At 52.2% G+C, this 22,463-nt stretch overlaps 1 protein-coding gene across 1 annotated transcript; it reads right to left on the minus strand.

The window, feature by feature from the left end:
• Positions 1-5,816: 5,816 nt before the first annotated feature.
• LOC131562073 (serine/threonine-protein kinase pim-1-like) lies at positions 5,817-16,038 on the minus strand. Its single transcript, XM_058811649.1, has 7 exons — positions 15,993-16,038; positions 15,412-15,539; positions 7,729-8,316; positions 7,555-7,605; positions 6,991-7,357; positions 6,172-6,348; positions 5,817-5,923 (listed from the first exon to the last, which is right to left on the minus strand). The coding sequence occupies exons 1-7, from the start codon at positions 16,036-16,038 to the stop codon at positions 5,817-5,819; spliced, it is 1,464 nt and encodes a 487-aa protein (XP_058667632.1).
• Positions 16,039-22,463: the final 6,425 nt, after the last annotated feature.

Consider the following 22,463-nt stretch of genomic DNA (forward strand, 5'->3'; position numbering starts at 1 on the left):
CCCAGTCCCTGAGGGGCACCCAGGCTCCTGGATGGAATTCCTGTGCAAGTCCCTCAGTGTCACAGCAGCTTTCCCATGGAGCCGGGTGGATCAGAGCATTTTCCAAAGGGGCCCTTGGGGCAAACAGGGAGATCTGGTCTGGCAGGATGTGTAAAACCATATCCTGGCAGATCTACTTGTTCTCACACAGAATCCTTGGCTGCAGGGACACATTCCCATTGTTCCTGCCCAGGGTTCAGGACGCAGAGTTGTCTTTCCCAGGAGCTGCTCCTTCAGCTGCCTCGGGAGGGCCTTTTGGCCTCGGGACCCACACTCTGGCTCCATTATTAGGGCTGCTGCCCCCAAACCCTTTATCTGCACAAATGGTGGTGACTGGAGGTGGATCTCCTGTTTTCACAATCGTTCTTAAAATTGCAAAATCAGTAATTGTGCTACCCTGTCATGGGGTTGAACAATCCAATCTTGTTTGTTATTGTTTACAGAATTACTGTAATTTCTCCTTGATATTCTGCATCATTTCCTCCTGCCATGACAGGAACACTTTGCAAGGCCAAGCTCCAAGGGAGCAGTTACCAAATCAAAGTGTCCTGAAGGAATCTGAATTCCTGTTTCAGGATTGATAGCTCTCATTGGCTTTGAATTTTTCCTAATGAATTCCAATGCATGAAGGCCCAGCTCTGCAGCCTCTGGGCTGGCCCTGCCAGGGGCCATCACAGCCAGAACAATTTCCCAGGCACCCCAAGTCTCACTGCCCATGGTTGGATTTGCAAATTGGGGGCAGCCGTGCACAGCCAGGGGGTTTCCATTTCCCCAGTGGGCCATTGTGAAGGACATGGAGCACATCTGGGAGATGGGTTCTCCATGGGCAAAGGTTCCCATCTCCTCATTTTTCCAACTGCTCTTTTAACAACCCCTTCACCCATGCAACCAATCCTGCAGCTTGTGCATAATCTGGTACATGAAAAACCCTGCAGGCAAAATCACTGTATTTTTCACAGGAACAGACAAAGCACTCTGCATCACAGTATCAGCAAACCCTGCAAAAATAGCCAATTTCCTCCCTTCCTCCTTTTTTCATTGTATACAATCTCCCAAAGTTGACCACTGACATTAGGGTCCTGGCCAATCCTGTTCTGTAGAGTATTTAGTGTTACATCCCTGAGCAGCCAAAGATACCAAATTAGTATTGTCAGCACTATTTCACATTATTATATAATTTTATACATAGATAGTGATATAGAAATATAGATAGATACAGACATAAATAAATATATATAAATAGATATATTGAAGTCTTATTATACTATAAATACATATATAATTATTATGTATATAGATATTTCACTTGCACAAATGCATCTGAGCTCAAGACTAAAACCTTCTTCTCTTGCTCCATGTGGGAGCATTCCAACCATAATTGTTCCTTCTGAAGGTGCTGTTTCCTATGTACTCTTTCCTTTTCCATATGCAATTATTGGATGCATTTGAAGCCATCCAGGGGTGCAGCTTCTTTTACCCGACTGCCCCACTACTCCCACAGGGCTCCAACCTCAGCCCACTCCAGAGCCAGGGAACTCCAGGGAAGGGCTTCCCAGCTGGGTATTTCTGATGGGACTGATTCCTCACATTGACACTGAACAAGTGACATTTTGTTGGCATCTGGCCAGACTGTGCCAGTTTTGTTTTACCAGTGGCCAAAGTCAGCACCAAAGACACAGACTCCAGCTGAAGGAATCAGTGTCATTTCCTGCAGCTCAGAGCAGCAAAGAATCACAAAAGGAGCAGCTCAGCAATGCACCCAACCATCCCCACCAAAGATTGCCTGCAGTGATTAACAAAGATCCAGCAGCATTTACCCTCAGCCTTTACCATCCCCCAGACCCACACAGCAGCTGGGGAAGCTGTCACAGCCAAGGGCTGCAGAGCCACTCCTGGGCACTGGGAATTCCTGCAGGTGCCTCCAGCCCCAGGTGAGGCTCCAACCCCGCTGGGAGAGGGCCCAGCTCTGACAGTGCTGAATGAACAAACTGACAGCACTGCTAGTGTGGCAACATCTGCTTTCATCCTCCTCTTGGGTCCCTCCCAAAGCCTGGCCAGGGCTCAAGGAGGAACCAAGGGAGCTGACTTTGACCATACAGCCCCAAACAAGGCCAGATGTCAGATTTCATGGCCTTGTCTGGCTTCTAAATACACAAAGGTCAATACATGTTTCACTAGTGAGTGGCTACATCTATCACAGGGCTAATGACCATGCATATTTCATCAGGGAGCAGATACAAAGAGAACCTTTGCTTGGAAGGTTCATCCAGAGGCCACCTTTGGCTCAGGGCCTGCTGTCCAGGCCTCACTCAGGGCTGGTGTCCAGGCCTTGGCACTTCAGGGACGTGGTTTAGTGCTGGGCTTGGCACTGCTGGGTGACCGGCTGCACTGGGTGAGCTCAGAGGGCTTTTCCAACAGAAAGGATTCTGTGATTCCATGATTCTATCCACTGCATTCAGCTGGGGCTATTTTAGCAGCATTCCTTTGCTCCAAAAGTTCCCTCTTGCCCAGCTCCTGTGGCCTGAGGCTTCAGCTCCTTCAGCTCCTGGTGCTGAGCTGCTCATGCTGAACGAGACGGCTCAGAGAGAAGAACACAGTCCATGCAATTCCTTCTGGGACACGGAGAGGGGAGGCTGTGCAAACAGGAGCATTGTTTGCTGTGGCCTCCTCTCTGCCCTTCACACCTTTCAGTGCTTTGAACCAGCCAAGAGCTTTCTCCAAGAGTGCAATGGAGCAGCTGTTCCTGCTCCCAGGCCTGGCTCTCTCCAGTCTCTGCCCTTGCCTGCTTCTGTCCCTCTTGCTGTGCCCTCTGTTCCCCCAGGGCTCGCTGGCTGCTGCCCAGGACTGTGGCACTGGCACAGATCCAGTGCTCCAGAGCCTCCTTTCTGTGCCCTTGCAGCTGCCTGGGCACAGCAGCCTTTTCCATCTGGAAGCTCCCCATGCACAGGGAGTGCCCAGCTCCGTTCCTTGCACAGCCTCCAGGAGCCCAGGGCTGCCATCTCCAGTCCCTGCTGGCCCTGGGGGCTCCCAGGTGCCTCAGGCTGCTGTGACACCGCTGCACACGGGAGGGAAGAGGGGCAGGGGCTGTGCTCAAAGTCAGCTCCATGTGCTGCTGCTGCTGCTGCTGTGGGGTCATTTGTGCAGCCCTGTCTGCCCAGAGTCAGGGATCAGATGCTGCCAGTCTCTTCCAGCCCTGGCTGCTCGGAGTTTGGGCCTTGGAGCCCCAGGTGGCCAAAGGCAGCTGCTGCTGGTCCCTCTGTGTGCTCGAGTTCAGCAGTGCTGCTCCATCAGTCTGTGCCCAGCAACGGGGAAAAGCCTCAGCCCTGCAGGGCCAGGAGCTGCTGGGCTCTGCCTGAGCAGCTCAGCCAGCAGGAAGGGAGCTGCTCCACATGGGAACCAGGAGCAAAGGACATTCCTTTTGTAGGACATGTTTTCGATTTAGAGGGAAAAAAAAGGAAAAAGGAAAAAAATAGGTAAATTGTAAAAGATAAGAATAAAATCCAAGTGTTAGTGAAAAAACATAACACAATGTTAGTGAAAAAACCAAAACATAAATGCAAAGATACATTCTTTGCATTAAGAGGTAAATGATCTTTTTCAGAAGAGAACTCAGTTCTTTACATTGTAAATGTGCTGATGGCATGGATCCATCTTACTGACCTCAGCAGCCTCTTAAAAGATTTTGGGCTTTTTTCCCAACACTGGTATTTGAAATTGTGCTCGAAGCAAGAGGAAATTGCTTTGTGCCCTTCCAGCTCCAAGCAGGACTGGGAATGGAAACTCTGTCAAAGCCCAAATCCTTTAGAAGATGACCTTCCTTCTCACCCTGCGAATGAGCTGCACATTCCCTTTGAAACTGCCAGGAGTTTCTTAGAGTCACAAAGTCCCACTTACGGCTTTTTGCTCTGGTTTGGAAGTGCAGAAGGGCAATTCTCCATCCACCAGCTCCAGACTGCACTGCCTCAGGAGCACGGCCCACTCGCCAGCTTTGGCCCACTCGTGGCACTGCTAGAGGAGGAACAAAGTGCAATTGCACAATTCCAGCCAATAAAGAAGGAAGAATGGGACAGACAAAACACCCTGTGCAGATCCAGGCGTTCAGCTGGGACTGTGGAGAGTTTGGGTCCTTGCCAATTGGATGTGTGTCCCCAGCTGCAATCTCTGGGCCTGCAGCAGAGTCTCACTCACCTGCCAAAGCAGAAAGCTCAGGCGCTGTGCTCACAACGGGCTTGTCTGATGCAGAGCTGTCAGAGCAATGTGAAGGCAGAGCCAGCCCAGCTGGGCCCAGGGCTGAGCCCAGCTGAGCCCTGGCAGAGCCCAGAGCAGCCTCAGCAGCTGCAGAGCCCGGCTGCAAGGAGAGAAAGCAGAAACCGCCCGTCAGCTGAGGGCTCCTGTGCCCTTGTGCCAAGGCCTGCGGTGCCCAGGCCATGCTGGCTGTGCCCAGAGCTGTGCCCAGAGCTGCCCATCCCTGCTGCCTTTGGCACAGAGCAGGAGGGCAGCACATGTGCCCAGCCTGCAGCCAGCCACGGCACATCCAGCCCTCAGCAGCTGCCCAGAGCAGGATGCTCCTGTGCTCGCTGCCAGCTCCCAAAAGCTCTGATACCACCCTGCCAAGCACACAGGGACCCACCTCACGCCAGCCACGGCTGCAAGAAAAGCTGCTCCCAAACGATGTCCTCAGCCTTCTTCAAGGGCACGGCCCATCCACGCCACAGCTGCTCCCAAGCACTTCCCCATCCACACTGGACCACCTCGAATGCTTCCTCTGGAATAACAAAAAACACATTATTGAAAAGAGTTTAGAGACAAAAAGGGAAAAAAAGAAAAACGGTAAAAACTCTTATCTCTGTCAGGCCCTTGAGGAAGGCCCAACCCCTACATGGTAGGGAAAAACCCAGCCATGGCTGTGAGAAACCCACACTTTCTCTCTTCCCCCCTGCACTGCCCCCCCAAAATCACGGTGACCCCAAAGCAAACAAGGGCAGTGGAGCAGCCCAGCCCTTCCTTGCCTGCACAGCAAAGCAGCTGTGCACAGGTTCTGGAGTCCCACCTCTGCTCCCACCATGGGCTTTGTTTGTGTCGGGCTGGCTGCCCCAGCCCCAGCCCGGGGCACGGTGGGTGCTGGGGCTGTTGGCAGGGCCAGGAGCCCACTCCCATTTCGTACCCACCCCAGCCCATCCTCCCAGCCCTGCCAAAAGCAGCTGGGCAGCCACTGAAGAATGAGTTGCATCTGCCCCAGCAAAGGGGGAGCCTTTGGTTCCCCGCCATGCTGGGCAATGCCCAAATCTGGCAGAATTTCCCTGGGTGGGGACTCACCTGCAAATTCCCTGTGGAGTTTGGCTTTGAAGAAGGTGCCAGAATCAAAGTCCATCACCTTCAGCCTCCCGTGGCCAGGCTGAGAAGAGCTTGTCATTACTGATGTCACCCTCGCTGTCTCCAGCAGCAGCAGCAGCAGCATCATCCCCACCCGGTACAGCTTCTCCAGGGGCTCCTTCTCCTTCCCTGGGGGCAGACCAGGCTCTCAGGGCTCTGCCCAGGGCCCCAGCTGTCAGGGAACCAGGACAAGCAAAACCAGCTGGGATGGCGGCCACCAGTGCTGGGCAGAGCAGCTCAGCTCCAGCACAAGGGCTGCGTGTTCCCATCCCATGACCCCGGTGCTGTGACACAGGCAGCACAAAAAACTCTGGGTTCCTTTGCTTCTGACTGCCAAGGCACATGTGGAGTAGGAACTTACCAGGGCTCTGGATCAAAGTGTGCCTGTGGCTCTCTCCCTTCTTCTATGGCAGAGGAATATCCCACATCCAAGGATCACAGAACAGGTCTTCCAGTGTGGGTCTGTCCAAGGAGTTCACGGATAAACACCACCTGATCAGGTCTTTGCACTCTGGGGAGAAAAAGCAGAAACTGAAGGTCAGCCAGAGAAGGCTCCTGTCTGCTTTGCCCCACTATTCCCATGCCCAGGCCATGCTGGATGTGCTCAGAGCTGGGCCTAAACTTTCCCATCAATTCCCTGTTTTGGAGGAGAGCAGGACATGTGCCACCTCCTCAGCAGCTGCCAGAGCGGGATGCCCACGACCCCGCTGCTGGCTCCCAGCACTGGCATTCCCCCCGTGCCCAGACAAGAGGATCCACCTTGAGAGAGCCGTTGTGGCAGCGGGAGCTGGCCCCAGCTGAGGTTCTGGCCCCTCCTGAAAGGGTGCTCCCCGCAGACCATCTGGTGCAGCAGGATGCCCAGGGACCAGACCGTTGCTGCCTCGCCATGGTACCAGCCAAAGTCGTTCCATTCCGGGGGGCTGTACGACAGTGTTCCTATGGAATACAGATGGAGTTCATCAGGGGGATGCTGCTTCTCCCAGAGCCTGGCCCCAGCATCCCTGCACCTGTGGGGGCTGCATCAGGGGCACACAGGGTGAGCACTGCCCTCTCGCCAGCACCTGTGACTTGTGCACAAAGTTAGGGTTGGAAAAGAAGCCTCTGGTGCTGGAAGAGGGCAGCCCTGGCTAGGCTCAACCATGACATGCAAAGGAAAAACCCACTCTATGCTGGGGAAAAAACCTGCCCATATCCTCCCTGCCTGCATTGCCCCAAAAATATTATGAAGCCAAGGCAAACAGGGCGAGTGGAGCAGTCCAAGCCCTTCCTCTCATCTGCACACCAAAGTGGCTGGGGCACAGGTTCCGCCCTCCCTCTCTGCTACCCCCACCCACGGGGGGTTTGGTCGGGCTGGCTGCCCCAGCCAAGCCCCAGTCCTGGGCAGAGTGGCTGGCAAAGGCTGCCAGCAGGGCTGGAAGATGGCTGCCCACCCAGCCCTGCTCTAAAGTAACTCAGCTGAAGATTCAGTGCCCTGACTGGCAGCAAAAGGGAGAATCCCCGCTGCCACAGCCAGCTTGGGCTGGGAGATGTTGGGCCATGAGATGTCAGCAGCGGGAGCACAGCCCTGTGTAGGCTCACCTGCAAAGTGAGTGTAGACTGTGTCCTGCAGGTAGGTGCCACAGCCAAAGTCAATCAGTTTGGCCTGCCCGGTGTCCAGGTCAACCAGGATGTTCTCTGGCTTGATGTCCCTGTGCAGGACCCTGCAGCTGGTGCAGTGCCGCACGGCCTCCAGCACCTGGCGGAACAGCTCCCGCGCCTCCTCCTCGGGCAGGAACCGCCGTGCCCGAATGAAACGCTGCAGGTCCTGACACTGCTCTGGCCGCTCCAGCACCATCACGATGCAGTTGGGGAGCTCGAGCCACTCCAGCAGCTGGACCACACCGGGGAAGCCAGTAGACACCTTGGTCAGCAGCACAACCTCCAGGGGTGCGCTGGTGCCGTCGGGCTGCGGAAGGAGCACGACGCCGTCAGTGGGGCCGATGCCGTGCCGGGCCTGGGGAAGCCCTCAGCCAGCCCGGGATGCTCTGCGCCCTGCGCTGGCCCCACGCCCGCTCTCCCTCGGGGCGTCCTGGCGGCTCCCACCGTGCCGGGCCCCGGCTCATCCCCGGCCGGCAGCCCCGGCTGCTGGCCCCGCTCACTCACCAGCTCGCCCCAGTGCCGGACGCGGTTCCGTGGCACCCTTTTGATGGCCACCTGCAAGCCAAGGGCAGCAGCGGGGTGAGCTCGCTGCCCGTACTGCGAGCCCCATCCTCCGCCCTCCGCCCTCCTCCTCCTGCATCCCCTCCTCCTGCGCCCGCCGCCGGCCCCGCCGCTCACCGGGGCGCCGTCCGAGAGCCGCGTGGCCGCGAAGACGCTGCCGAAGCCGCCGCGCCCCAGCAGCGATCCCAGCCGGTACCGCTCCTGCAGGGCCTCCTGCGCCGTCCCTGCGGGCGGGACGCGGCTGTCAGCGCTCGGCCCGGGTCCAGCAACGGCCCCCGAGCGCCCCTCACCCGCCCCGGGCCGGCCATGCCCGGGCGTTCGCTCCCAGGAACGCGGCACGGGAGGCTCGGGGCCGGCGGCCGCGCTGCCGAGCGGCGGAGCTCGGGCCGGGGAAGCCGCAGTGGAGGCGGCGGGAGCGGCCGCGCCGCGTGTGTGCTCCGCGGGCCCCGGGAGAAGCCGGGGCCGGGGCCGGCGCCGGGGCTGTGGCCGGGGCCGGGGCCGAGGTCGGGTCGGGGGCCGGGCTCGGGCCAGGCGGAGCCGAAGGGCGGCGATGCCGCCCCAGCCCCAGGCACTGATGCCCGCCCAGCAGCGCCACCGCCAGTACACCCAGAGCCGGGCGGAGGCGAGACCGTGGCGGGACGGCCGGGGCCGGGCACGGGGCAGCCCCGCCCGGGGCCGGGGGCGGGCCGGGGGCATGGCCCTGCCCTGCAGGGGAGAGGGAGGAGGGGAGAGGAGAGGGACGCCGGACAAGGGACCCCGAGAGAAGGGTGCCCGACAGCGGGAAAGGGAGAGAAAGAGAAAGAAGAAGAGAAAGAAAAAGAGAAATAGAAAGAGTGCTTAAAACTATCTGTTTGCTGCTGCTGCTGTCGCCGCTGCTGCTGCCGCCGCTGCCGCCGCTGCAACTGAAGCACCGGGGCCGTTCGTCCCCGTGTCCGTTCCCCGCTCGCCCCACGAGCCCCACGTTCGAGCCCCGCGCGCCCCGGGGACAGCCCCTCTGTCTGCCCAAACACGGGAACTTTGCAGCCTTGAGCCCGGATGCAGAGCCCTGACTCCTGCACACTGGCACAGCGATCCCCTCGCTCGCTGCTGGGCATTGTCCTTGCTGAGGGGCAAACACTGTCGGGACACTTCCCTTGGGGTAGGATTCCTACCTGAGCCCAGCACTGCACTCACATCTCCAGTGTTGCTTTGCAGTAAAAACAGGGGAAGGAAAACTGTGTGTGGCTCATGGTATTTTAGTGTCTAAAAATCACTACGTCATCGATCTTAGAGATGAGATGCATCTGGAATTACTGGGATGCAACATGAAAAAGGGGAGCATAGAAATAGATAAGGGAAAACATCTTAGATTGTTTCTTTCATTTTCATTTTACTTCTGGAAAGCTGTTTCAGTTTTCCAGGAATCTCCTCCTGTCTGCTCTCCCCAAGAACCTCTCATGGAGAACGAGGTCAAGTTTCTGTTGCAAGATTTTCCATCAGGGAATTATGCCACATGTGAAGTTTTCATTGTGACTGTTCTGGTTTAGGGCAAATTTTGGGAGGAAATCTCCAAAAGGGGTCCATCTAGAAAGCAAGTTCAAGCGTCCCCTCCCCGACTAGTTCAGGAAAAGACTTCCCTTGAGAAAAGTTAAAAACCCCAGTTTGTTTAACAAGTAAAGTATTCACAAGCATGAAAAATGAATAATATTAAATAAAACCTCGGACAGTGCTGAAGAGATGGCAAATTCAGAAGGTCCTTTTTGTGGGTTGTAGTTGGCTCCCTCGGTCTCTTCTAAGTCCCTCTGGTGCTGGAATGCAGCGTCCCAGAGCTCGGGGGGCCACAGGTGTGAGCTGCTGCTGTCGGTGTTTGTCTGGGTTTTCAGTCCAGAGCAGGTGTAAACAGTTCCAAGAAAAAAGAAAGTCACAGTCCAAGGAACTTCCCTGCCCCAGCTAGCTAAAAAACAATTGCTAGACATGGGCTGTGAAGGCATCAGGAAGTTTCCAAGTCTGAGCACTGGTGGTCTCAGCTAACACCAGAGCTGGATGGTGCTGGAGCCAGAACCTGCAGATTTCCAAATTTTGGCTTTCTGTGCCAGCAAATCGCTGGACTTGGGCTGTGCCAGCACTAGGAAGTTTTCAGATCTGGGCACTGGCGTTGCCAGCAAACACCAGATCTAGGTGATGTCGTTGCCAGTGATAGAAATCTGCTGGATTTGTGCTCTGCTGGCACTGAGAAATTTCCAAATCTGGGTTCTGGTTACATGAAACGCAAGATGTGGGTGGTGCCAGAGCCAGTAAGAGGAAGCTGCCACAGGTTTTGGATTTCTGTGCCAGCAAATTGCTGCACTTGGGCTGTGCCAGAATTGGGAAATTTCCAGATCTGGGCACTGGCAGTGCCAGCAAACAGCCCATTTCAGGCTCCAGGCTCCAGGCAGGACTGTATCTGGATGCCTTCCTCTTTGTCTTCCTTCTTTCCTTCCTTCTTTCTTGGGATCCTGCGGCCAGCAAACTCCAGATTGTGCAGTGCTGGCAAGGGGAAATTGACAGGTTTTAGCTTACTTTGCCAACAAATTCTGGACACGGGTGGTGCCAGAAGAGGGAAATTGCCAGATGTGGGCACTGGCAGTGCCAGCGCACACCAGATCTGGGTAGGGAATGTGCCAGCACCAGGAAATTGCCAAATGCTAACTTTCAGTGCCAGCATATTGCTGGAATTATGCTGTGCAGGAACCTGAAAAATTCTGGATCTGGGCACTTGTGGTGTCAGCAAACACAAGACTGGGTTGCTGTAGGTACCAGGTATTTGCAAGGTTTTGGCTTTCTTTGCCAGAAATCACTAGACTAGGGCTGTGCTGGCACCGGGCAATTCCCGCATCTGGGCACTGGTGGTGCCAGCAAACACCGGATCTTGGCATTGCCAATGACAGTAGCAGGGAATTGCCACATTTTGGCTTTCTTGACCAGAAAATTGCTGGACTTGGCTCTGCCAGAACAGGGAAATATCCAGATGTGAGCACTGGCAGTGGCAGCAAACACCAGGTCTGGGCACCTGTATTGGCATCAGGAAATTGCCGGATTTTGGCTTTCTGTGCCAGCAAATTGCTGGACTTGGGCTGTGCCAGGACAGGGAAATTTCAAGATCGGGGCGCTTGTGCAGCAAACACCAGATCTGGGTGGTGCTGGTGGCAGCACCGGGAAGCTGCTGGGTTCTGGCTTTCTTTGCCAGAAAATTGCTGCATTTAGGTTTTGCTGGCACTGAGAAATTTCCAGATGCTAATTTTCTATGCCAGCAAACTGCTGGAATTAGGCTGTGCAAGCATCTGAAACATTCCTGATCTGGGTACTGGTGGTGTCAGCAAACCCGAGATCGGGTTGCTGTAGGTACCAGGTCTTTGCTTGGTTTTGGAATTCTTTGCCAGCAAGTTGCTGGACTTGGGCTGTACCAGAATAGGGAAATATCAAGATCTGGGAACTGGCAGTGCCAGCAAACACCACATTTCAGGAAGGACTGGATCTGGACCCGTTCCCTCCCTGCCTCCCTCCTTTAGCAAGGTGCCAGAGGGGCTGGACAGCAGCCAGGCAGAAAGGGACGTGGGGACACTGATGGACAGCAGGCTGGACATGAGCCAGCAGTGTGCCCAGGTGGCCAAGGAGGCCAATGGCTCCTGGCCTGGCTCAGGAATGGTGTGGCCAGCATCAGCAGGGCAGAGATTCTTCCCCTGTGCTCAGCACTGCTTGGGCAGCACCTTGAGTGCTGTGTCCACTTCTGGGCCCCCAATTTAGGACATGGAGGGGCTGGAGCGTGTCCAGAGAAGGGTAGCAAGGCTGGGGAGGGGTCTGGAGCACAAGTCCTGTGAGGAGCAGCTGAGGGAGCTGGGGTTGTTTATCCTGGAGAAGAGGAGGCTCAGGGGAGACAAGGCGGTTTCAGGGCACAGGCTGGACTTGATGATCTCCAAGATCTTTTCCAACCTTGCTAATTCTGGGATTCTCTGGAACTACCCTTGGACCAGTTGCAGGAGGAGCTCTAGGCCTCCTCTTCAGAAGCTCCAGCAGCCCAGGACCCTCAGCTTCTCCTGCCAGCCCCAAAGCCCATCCTGTCAGTCCTGCAGAGCCTCTGCAGCTCCTCCTCACTGCCCAGAACAGGGAGCCCCAGAGCCAGACACAGCAGCCCAGATGTGCCCCCCTGGCCTGGGGTGCCGCTGGCAAGGGAGCAGCACCAGGCACTGCAGGAGCCTGCAGACAATTGATCTGAAGGCCAAAGCTCCTTAGCTCCTTCTGAAAGAGCAGGAACAGTTCCTCATTCCAGAGTGGTGGAATGCTGGGCACTGCAGCTCCGGGTGAGGACTGGACACAAGTTTGCTCCCACTGAGTGCTGGGATGGGTTCTGCAGGAGCTCTGGGCTCCTGTGCTTGCCAGGCACAATGAGGAGAGAAGGAGCCAAGTCCACTGATGTGGGAAATGGATTTGTAGAAAGTTTTTAGAGCCTAATAGAAGGCCCACAAAGTATGAATCTGTATATAAATCTTGAGACAAGAAATGCTAACTTAAAAATTTCCATGGAATAGGACAGATATTGTTGAGAGAGAAATGCAGCTGGAAAAAAGTTTCAAAAGATGGCCTTGCAAATAAGATTTTGGAAAAACAGAGCTATGAAAGATGCATTGTAGTGGGACCCACAAAGAGTAGTTTTAAATAATTGGCTTTAAGGCATCTACAACATGGCATGGCAAAAGGCTGATAGACCAAGAAACGCTTATAATGTAAAATATTTAGGAAGTAGTTGGCTTCTGATTGTGATGGCGTGAATGATAACATCTGTATTGTCTCACCCTTCTCATGAGACTGAAAATGGAATAGAAGTTTTTAAAACACCTCTCAGTTGCCCCATCTCTAGGTCAAGAAAAGAGTATTATCCAACACACTGACACACCTTTTCCTCAAGCATAGCCCAGCCTGGACCAAACACACTGAAAGGTTTCCCCTGTGGCCCATGTCTCGAAACATCAGGTCTGCTGTTTGACAACTCAGGTTGGTTTGGTGTCAAGGAGTTCCCTCAGAAATACTGGGTTTGTCTTCCTCTGTGCCTTCCCCTCAGCAGCCTTGGGGATGCTCCTGTGTGAAGCCATCTGTCTCACACAGTTTGAGACAACTTCAAACAGGATACTGTGCAATAAGTCGTCTCCTCTAAAGTGTTCCTGCAATCCCTTTCCAGCAATGGGAAATTATTACTGATAGATGAAAGTGGAAAACCCCCAACAGTTTATTATCAAACAGAATCCCCCATGACACGCGTTCCAAGAAGGCGCTGGGGTCTCTCTCGGAAGAACAGGAGCTGTCACGGAGCAGTTCCAGCAGCTGATGGAAGCTCGGGGACTCATCCGGTGTCGGCTTTCTCCCACGGCAGAGCTCCATGGGGCGGGCAGGGCAGTGAAGCAGCTGGGCTGGAGCCCCTCGCTGCCTTGTCTCCCCGGCGTGGCTCAGCCCACAGACTCTCGGGCTGGGAGCGGGGCCGCTCCGCTCCTGCCGGCACCGTGTCCCTGGGCTTGGACAAACAGTTTCCTGCCAGGAGAGCCCTGCACACTGCTCCACAGATCTTTCATACAGGCCCAAACCAACTCCAAACACTCTGTCTGCAGCAGCTTTGCACAAAGGGCTGCAGCAATCCAGGACAGCTGCAAGTGAGTGTCGGAAGGCTCTTGTCTTGTTCCTGTCAGCAGAATTCTTGATGATCTGATGCAGTTTTATTCAGATGTAACATGAGAGCGGAGGTTTTTTGTTAAAATATTTCATGATGAGTAACAAGCCTTGGGTGCATGAGGTACAGGACTGACATGCCAAAGCATGAGCGTATCCTCCAAAGCGGCCAGTCTAATTGTCCATTTTATTACTCTTGTAATTACTTCACACTAATGAGGAAAACCAAGCTCTGCTTGGAGGCAAAACAGGCATGGGATACACTATGGTCCCTCGCAGGCTCAGCAGGGCTGGCAGTGACAAAGCAGGCCGTCTGCTTCATTGTGAACCACTACAGAGCTACATCCCAATCTGGTTTATGTAGCGTGGTATTATTAAGAGCTCCTTTTCTGCATGAGACACAAAAAGGAGATTCCAAATGATCTTCATGCAAGCATGCAGTAAAGAACTGCTTCTGCTATCCTAACAAAGCATTTGCTTTGGCAATTACACTCTTCCCATTCATCTTTTGATGCAGACACGTCAGGTTTTCTCTCACACCCCTGCAAGGCTGGCAGTCTCTGTTTCCCATTTCCTGTTCTTCTCTAGAGATGGTGCAGTGGCTGCTTTGAAACAAAAAGCCCTGAGATCTGGACAGCGTGAAGGAGCATGAAATGCTAATTAAGTGCTCATATTGGTAACACCCAGGTCTGCACTGCCCAGTGCTCTGGAGCAGCAGCAGCAAGACCATGCATCATTCCTGTTGGTTGATGTTCATGTTTCTGGTGTGCAAGAGCAATGACTTTGAGGAGGGACAAAAATGCCCCTCTTCAAACAGTGGGTGTGCAAGGAGATGTGAAGTTTCACAGCCTTTTCTAGGATATTTCAGAAAGATCTAAGAGAATATTGTGGCATGGGGTAGGTCCCTAATTTTGTCTCCAGAGAAGTCCCCAAAGGGCACATTGACTCTGCTGCTGATGGCAACCCCATAAGCTCATGGACCAGTTTTCCCTGCAACGTTCCACCCTGCCTGGGCTTTGCTAGGCCGGGACTAGACCCAGAGCTAAGCAAACACAGGCAGCCAGGTGACATTGTGTAACATCAGAAGCTGGCAACCATGAGGACTTTCCTGTCAAAAGGTTACAGCTTGCACTGGGCCCAGAAGTGTTTTACCCTAATGCAAAGCAAATTGAAATGTGAAGTTTAAAAGCTTCAAATGACTATGAAAGGAAACTTCAGAATAATTTCTGGAAGGGCAGCATTGTCAATGATCATGCTGCCCACCAAGAGCTGGAGCTGAATCCAGAATTGCTTCTTCCAGCTGTGCAGGAATTCATTCCACTGGCAAGCACTGATCCACGGGAACAAATGATCCCCTAGCTCTGGGCTGAATGGCAGCCAGGCTGCAGTGCAGATTTGAGGAGCCCTTGTCACTTGTTATTGGCCTCCCAGGGCACTCATCCTTCTGCAAACAAGGTGCAAACAACACAGCTGCACTGCTGTCCCGGATAAATATACATATGGGTGACTTTGCCAAAGCAGTGCATCATTTCCCAGTGAAATACATGACCTCTTCTTACCTATGGAATTGTGATTGAAGACACCTGTGAGCCAGATCTGTGGGAGATTGCAAAGGAGAAAAGCTTTGGGATTTGGGCACACTTCTCTTGGTTTCTTTGCTCAGGCCTTTGGTGAGCACAGAACACACCTAGGTAGAAAACCTTTGATTATACAGGATCTTTTGGATCCATTGTCCCTCAAACAGGTCAACAGGTGACTGTTGTAATGCTAAGTAACAAAGAGCAGCACAAATGACACAAAGATAACATGGCCAAAGTGGAAGAGGAGAGGCCCAATGAGGAAAGGATGTGGTGAGACACTGGCACACTGAGTGAGCTGCACTCCCATAATCTCTACGCCAGCAGGTCCTGGTCTCACATTCTCCTCTTGGTTTTTTCGATTTTGTTTATTTATTTCCTTTTTTTTCATCATCAAAATGAAATATATAGAATTAAAGACATGTCATCAAAACTTAAAGACAGAATCAAAACACATTAATTCAAAACTACATCTAAAGATCAGAACATATGTACATCTATAACTATGAAGCCTAACGCATCAATCCTTTTCTTCAAGCACTCTCCATACAGGCGGCAGCTTCTTCCTGAGCTTGGAGGATAGAGAGCTCTTCTGGATGAGAGACAAGGACTTTGTGGGTGAGAGAACATCGGAAGTGTCCCGAGACAACTTCTCGGTAAGACTGTAACCAGCCAGATCTGCAAAATGGAGACACAAAGTTTAACAGAGGCCACAATGCAAACCTAAAGCATCTGAAGCTCTGTATTTCATGGGACACATTTCCTGGAGATGTGTAAACAGCTGCACAGGGAAACATGCTCCTGCTGGCAGACACTGAGGCAGGCCAGGGCAAACCCTGAGCCACTTGCCCAGAGCTGGCACAGGCCCAGCCTGGCCTCTGGGCTGCCCTGGGACAGCAGGGAGCCCAGAGCCCTGTGCTCCCCAGGAATGGCTCAGCTGCACAGGCACCCTCCTGCTCCTCTGCCTGCCCCACAGCTCAGCAGCCCCACAGCTCCAGGGGCACTGGCAGCAGCACAGCTCATTGCAGGGGCACATGCAGGGCACAGCTGTTCCCTGGCAATGTGCACAGCCTCTCTGGGCTGCCACAAGACCCTTCCTGCCAGCAGAGATTGGCCCAGCTCCCCCCTCACCTCTGTGTGAGGCTGAGCCATGACTGCCCTTCATCTTGTCCTCCATCTGGAGCTGCTTCAGGCCCCCATGCCATGACTAGGAAGGGCAATGGAGAGAGTGGGGCAGATGCACACCCTTCCTTAGGATTTCGTCATTTTTGGCACAGCTCAAAAGGCAAATCCAGAGGTTTCCAACTCAGCGCTTCCTCAGCCTTCTGGAGAACATCTCGCCTTCACCAGCCCAGCATTTTGGAGAGGTTTTCCCGCACATGTGGAGGCTTGCTGGCAGCACATTCCTTCAGCTGGGTGCCCATCACCTTGCAGAGGGCAGAGGCCAGCTTGGTGGCCACGGTGCGGACGCTGGCGCTCCGCACAGGCAGCGCCTTGTTCTCCAGGCAGGACCAGAGCACGGGCAGGGCGTCGCGCTGGGCGACTCCAGGGCTCCTGGCATGAACCCCCTGCACAAGCACTGCCGGGACAGAGACACAGCTCCTTACCCACCAGCCTCACTGCAACAAGGATCTGCCTCTGCTTCTGCTTCTTGCCAGCCTCTCTGGCCAAGAGCAGCAAAACAGCACCCAGAGCCCCTTGGTCCAGAAAGGGGCAAAGCAGCTGAGCATCCTGGAAACAGAACCACCCACCCCTCAGCACTAACTGCTCTCACCAGAGCCTTGTCCCTGCGGCAGACTTCCTACCTTTACTAAATTATTTCACAATCTCTGCATGAGCAATGAATGAAATGTCCAATTGCCTTTGATTTCCATTAAGAAGTTGTCTAAACCCACACTGAAGATTTGGAAATGCACCATAGAGAGGAAATGGAGAGATTTCTAATAAAAGTAATTATTCCATTTTTGTAACTTTGATGCCAAGTGCCAAATGTCTAATCTGGCTCTTCCCTGTGCTCAGTGGCACACAGCAAAGGGCAGGGTTAGAACACACCTCAAAACTCCAGCCCACCAGAGATGGCTGCTGCCTGACAGCTGGATGAGAAACATCAGTGGCCAGCTGGGGTCTTTGGCAGAATTCTTTTGGGGCTTCCAGCAAAGACCTGGTTCAAACCTCAGGGTGTCTTAGATAGTTACTCAGACCCCATTGCCTTGGCATTTGGGCATCTCCACATTTTAATGCCACTTCCCCTCTCAATCTTAATGGCATTTTTTCTTATGATGTCCACTTGAATAAGGGCATAGAGAAAGAAAAATGCTACACAGGGGACTCAAATATAACCAAAATACGAGTGTTTTCTCATATTGTCTCTCAAATATCTCTGCTCATTTTCTGAACTGAACTATATCAAACACAGACCAAAAGTTACTACCAACAGGCTTCTTGCATGGCAGATTTGGCTGAGAGATCAAAACCTGAAATGCTTTGGAGACCATTCTTGTCTTCTGATCAGACAAAATGTTATCTAGCAGCCATTTAATATTCTGTGGTGGAAGAGACTTCATTTTCTCTATGCTGTTAATCCACCAGCAGTCAGCAACAATGAAAGAGCTCCTGCAAGTACCCAAAACCAATTCTGCTTAGCAGGAAAGGGTTATGGAACCCATTTTAAAATGGGAATTCATTTGAGTTTAAATGCAATTAAAGACATTGGTGACTACTGAACAGGAGGAGCACCTGTCTGTTCCTACTATATTGCAGAGAGGGCATCTGCTCTTTCTAAAGTACTCCAAATTTATGGTTAAATCATTTTTTTAAAAAAGATGACCTCTCTTTCAAAGAACAGCTAAACTAAATTCCCTGTTGCTGGAGATGTACTTTATTCAAATGCTCTTTAAAGGGCCTTTGACATTCCCAATCACTGAACATGCCCTTTTGAGATTCCTAATGAAGACACAAAGTGTATTAAACCTTGCATTCAAAGATGTTGGCATAATTAGCAGTGGATTTAGCCCAGTTAAAGCAAGGCTATCAATCATCTTCTCTGCTATATATTGAGATTATCCTTTTTCCATTCCTTGGCTCTGGCTGACACAGCAAGCTCCTCTGAGGAATCAATTATCAGCTGCATTTGTAGCATTTTGGACAGCGCTGACACAGGCAGACACTGTTTGCACACCCTGAAAGGCTCAGTCCAAGGCCCCTCTGACAGCACAGGCAGGAGCCTCAGCACTCTGCTTCTGTCCCTGTGCCCCAGAGGCTGCCTTGCACTAAACCCGTGCCTCTGGTACCTCTGTTGAGTTCTGGCCTAAGCTGTGACCCCCAGGCCCTGCACGGTTCAGCCTCAAAACTTTCCAAGAGAAAAACAAGAATTCTGTGAGGACAAAACAAACTGATGCCCTGAAACAGCATTGGCCACCATTTCCCCTCAAAGATCACAGATGCCCCTGAGCTCCCCAGAGAGGAGCCAGCTGGGGCATTTTCAGCCCTCCCTTTGCTGGAGGTGGTTCTGAGATGCCCCAGTGAGAGCTCAGCCCCAGGCCGAGCGCCGCCCCCATCTCAGGTGCTGCCCAGCTCTGCAGCAGCCAGGGAAAACCTGCCAAACCCACCTGCCTTGGCCATGGGGCAGCAGGGACACGCTCAGCACCTCCTGGTTTGGAGGAGCTGCTCTGCTGTCTGCTCACAGGCATTCCCTGTAAATGCTCCCTGGGAAGAGCTCTGGGCTCAGAAGGGGAGGCCAAGCCTGTGATACGCTCGGTGACATCCAGCAGGGCTTGGCCACTCAGGTGATTCCATTGGTAGCTGAACTCTTTCAGCAGGGACACTTTATCTACAAGGGAAACACACGTTTCTGCTCACTTTTCTTAGGTCATAGGAGAAAGGGCAGGGCCAACCCCATTTTATAAAATAAAGTACATTTCTGTGGATTTTTGAATCCTTTTCTTCTTTCCTTCCAGCCTACTTGGCAGGGTTTTAAATTCCAAAATAAAAGCTCTCCTTTTGTCGGTTTCTCGGCAGTTTTATGGCCTGGAAAGGCTCGGGGATGGTCTTGGGCAGCCCGCGCTCCAAAGGATGAAAAGTGGCTTCAGGTTTTTTCTCGGTCTTCAGTGTTTATTAGTTGTTTATCTAAAAGATTTTCTCTCGGCCCAACAGAGGTCTGCACAGCAAGTCAGCCATGAGCACACTGAGAGCCCCCTATCTTTATACTCAAAATTATGTATACAATATTTATCAATTTTCCCCAATACCTTCTACCCTTATTAACCGGTGCACTTTTAGTAATAACCAATCCCAAAGTGCCAACATCACCACAGAAGATGGAGGCTAAGAAGAAGAAGAAGAAGAACAGGACACGCCCCAATTCCTCCATCTTACTTCTTTAGACCCCCTGTACAGAAATCCTAAACCCTGTGTTTCACACTCTAATTAACTTATCCCTTCACCATTTACCCCAGTGAAATCCTCCCATCCTCATACAGGTGTCGTCTCCCGTGTAGGATCAAAGTCCAGCCTCCAGACACTTCTGGCAACATTCCAGGACTCCCGAGCCCCCCAAGGGTGGTCTCACTCTGCACATGAGTCCTGAGGTGCTGAGATCCCACATCCTTTCACATTTGTAAATCCAAAGTTGTTTGCTGTAGCTGGAGCTGTGTTAAAACATTTCACATCAGGGACCTCAGGAGTTCAGTCACATGGAAGCAGTGAAAAGGTTTTGCATCCCAGAGCACAAAGGAAGAGCCCCATACTTGGGACACAGAAAGGCACTGAGTCAGGCAGTTCCTGAGTTCACAGAGCAGCTGGGGAGGAGAAAGTGGAAGCTCCCCTTGAAGACCTGCCTCTTCAACACTCCTTTTTGCAGGCATATTTCCCCACTGCAGCATTCTCAGAGCTGACATAAATCTGTGTGGCAAAGGAATTTAGAGCAGCCCTTGCCTATGTAGTTAATTGCTGTGGCCATCTTGCCCCACGCAAAATAACATGTGGAACAAGGCATCCTTGACAGCTGGGTTTATACCTGTTTGATATAAAGAAATGAACTTGGTGAATCACAAGTTCCCCTTTGAACATAGAAGACAAAGAAGAAAAGTGGGAAATAGGCAGCTAATGCCTCTAATGTAGAGCCTTGCAGGTGGCTGCCCTGCAGAAGCTCTGATGGGTCAGTGTCCCTTCATGCCAACACCAAAGCTGTTCATTTGGGAAGTCAGACGGGGCCCAAGCAAACTCCAAACTCCCTTTGCCTCTGAACTGTAGCAGAGCTGCAGCCCAGGACTTGCTCTTCAGACAAGCAGCACAGAGCCAAGGGCTCCTGGGACTGTTGGGAATTGCTGATCCCATTCCAGCCTGTTGGGGATGGTGCATAAGGACTGCACCTGCACAGCCTCTGGTGGGTGTCAGCTGCAGTGTTCCCCAGACAAGAGCAGCTGTCGAGGCACTCAGTGCTCTCTTGTGCAGGAGAGACAGAGACGAAGCTGAGGAGAGTCCCTGCCAGGGCTCAGCCTTACCCAAATGAGCAATGGATTCTCCCAGTGCTTTCACAGCTGCCCCACGAACCCTGGGATCCTTTGAGTTCAGGTTCTTTGTTATTCCTTCCACCAAACCAATGATCACCGGGTTCAAGGCATCTTTCAGGGCCCCTGTGATTTCAGCCAGCACGTCCAGTGCCCTCTGCTTCACTTTCTTGTGGCTGTCAGATATTCTCAGGACAAAACAATCAAAAATCTGTGAAGAGAACAAGCAATGTGAAAGCTGGATTCAAATGCCCCTGTTTGAAGAGTGGCTGTAGCAGTCAGCAATGTCAAAGATGAAAGTGATCCTTTCTGTCAGGTCAGCACTCGCTTGCACAATTTCGCTGTTTTCCTGTGGGCCACTCACTGGAATGGTGGCGCAGCCTCATGCTGGTTGAAAGATTTTCTTCTGTTTTTAGGAGGTTTGGCTGGGGACTGAATGGTTGCTATGGTATTTCTCTCCATCTATAAATCATTAAATCAATTCCATTTATTAATGCTAAAGAGTACCTTTGCTTTGAATGGAAGCAGATGTTTACAATGCCTGGTTTTCTATACAGTTGCCTCAAGTACTGAGGGCAATTATGATTTTGCCAAAACTATGGCTGGAGGAGATCTAAGTTTTCTTTGTTTGTCTCAGAGCCAGTGTCTGGAGAAGAGCAGGGCCCTGATCAACTCTTCCAGGATCCAGACAATTTCTCTAAGTAACAGGTGGACTTCTGAAATGTAATGTGCTGTACAGCTCTCATTAGAGCAGGTTCAGTCCCTTGACAGCCTCATTATCAGGCACCTTTCCCTGGAGAAAGGGAAAAAGCAGCTACTGGGAGGAGAAGGCAGAGATGAGTCCTTAGCTGTTTTCCTCCTTTTCCAAAGAGAAAAAAAGACTCCCAAGAAGGGTGAGCACTGTCTTTACCAAGAGGAATAGGAACAAGGATGGAAATGAGTAGCCAGAGCTGTGCCTGTGTAAGACAAGATGGAGTATATAGAAGTATCCTTAAATAAAACAACTGGGTTTAAACCAACCCAGCCTGATACTTCTCTTCCCTGTGCAAACCCATTTTTGGTCTGGAGAACAATTGCCATGCTTTCAGGGGCTGGATTCCCTTCACTTCACCCAGCTGGGAGTAGGAGAGAGCAGCAGTTACACCAGCAGAAAATTCTGCCATCATCTGATGAACAGCATCAATAGGCACCTGCCAGACAAATACAGCTGGACTGAAATAACTTGTCCTGAAGCCTGGACCTGAATTACATTTGTCTGGGTGAGAGGGACCAGCGTGTCCCAAACAGCCAGGACAGAGTGCCAAGACACACTGAATTAACTTTGCTGCTACAGGCTGAGGAAAGGAGCTAAAGGAAAGGAGCAGCGAAGATACCCCACATACTTGGGCAATGTTAGTGGAGATGAGCTGGGGGCTGGTTGTGCACAGGTCTAGGAGGAGTTCCACTCCTTCCATCCGTGCCTGAAAACCCCTTGGCTTCCAGGAGATGGTGAAGCTTCTGGAGCAGCTCCGTTTCTTCCACAGCTGGAGGTGATGTGACCTGGGCTTTTGCACGGGGTAGGAGGTGTCCATCAGAGGGAGATTTCACCCTGGGAAATAAAACCAAATGAGGACCTGGTGGTGATAATTATCGTAGCATGGCATCCCCATAATGGAAATAATTAGCATGGGCTCCATGATTCCAGAAGGCTGATCAATCACTCTATTATACTATACTATACTATACTATACTATACTATACTATACTATACTATACTATACTATACTGAAACTCATTGCCCTCACAGACAGTCTGATACAGACAGACTAGATTGGGCAATTGAATCCAAAACACCATCACCAGTGGCCAACTAAGAAATTACCCTTTGGTAAACAAATCTCCATAACACATTCCACGTGTTCACAACAACAGGTGCAGCAAGTGAGGATAAGAATTGTTTCTCATTCTTTTCTCTGATCTTCTCACAGCCTTCCCCAGAAAAATGCCTGGCAAAGTTGTGCCTGCTGCTCTCTATGGAGACAGCTGCAGCCACAGACAATACCTGCAGTTAATTGTGAGCAAAACATCTTGAGCAGCTTTCCTAATTATGTGATTT

This window comes from Ammospiza caudacuta, chromosome 10 (genome assembly GCF_027887145.1).
Source record: "Ammospiza caudacuta isolate bAmmCau1 chromosome 10, bAmmCau1.pri, whole genome shotgun sequence".
In the NCBI taxonomy this organism is placed as follows: domain Eukaryota; kingdom Metazoa; phylum Chordata; class Aves; order Passeriformes; family Passerellidae; genus Ammospiza; species Ammospiza caudacuta.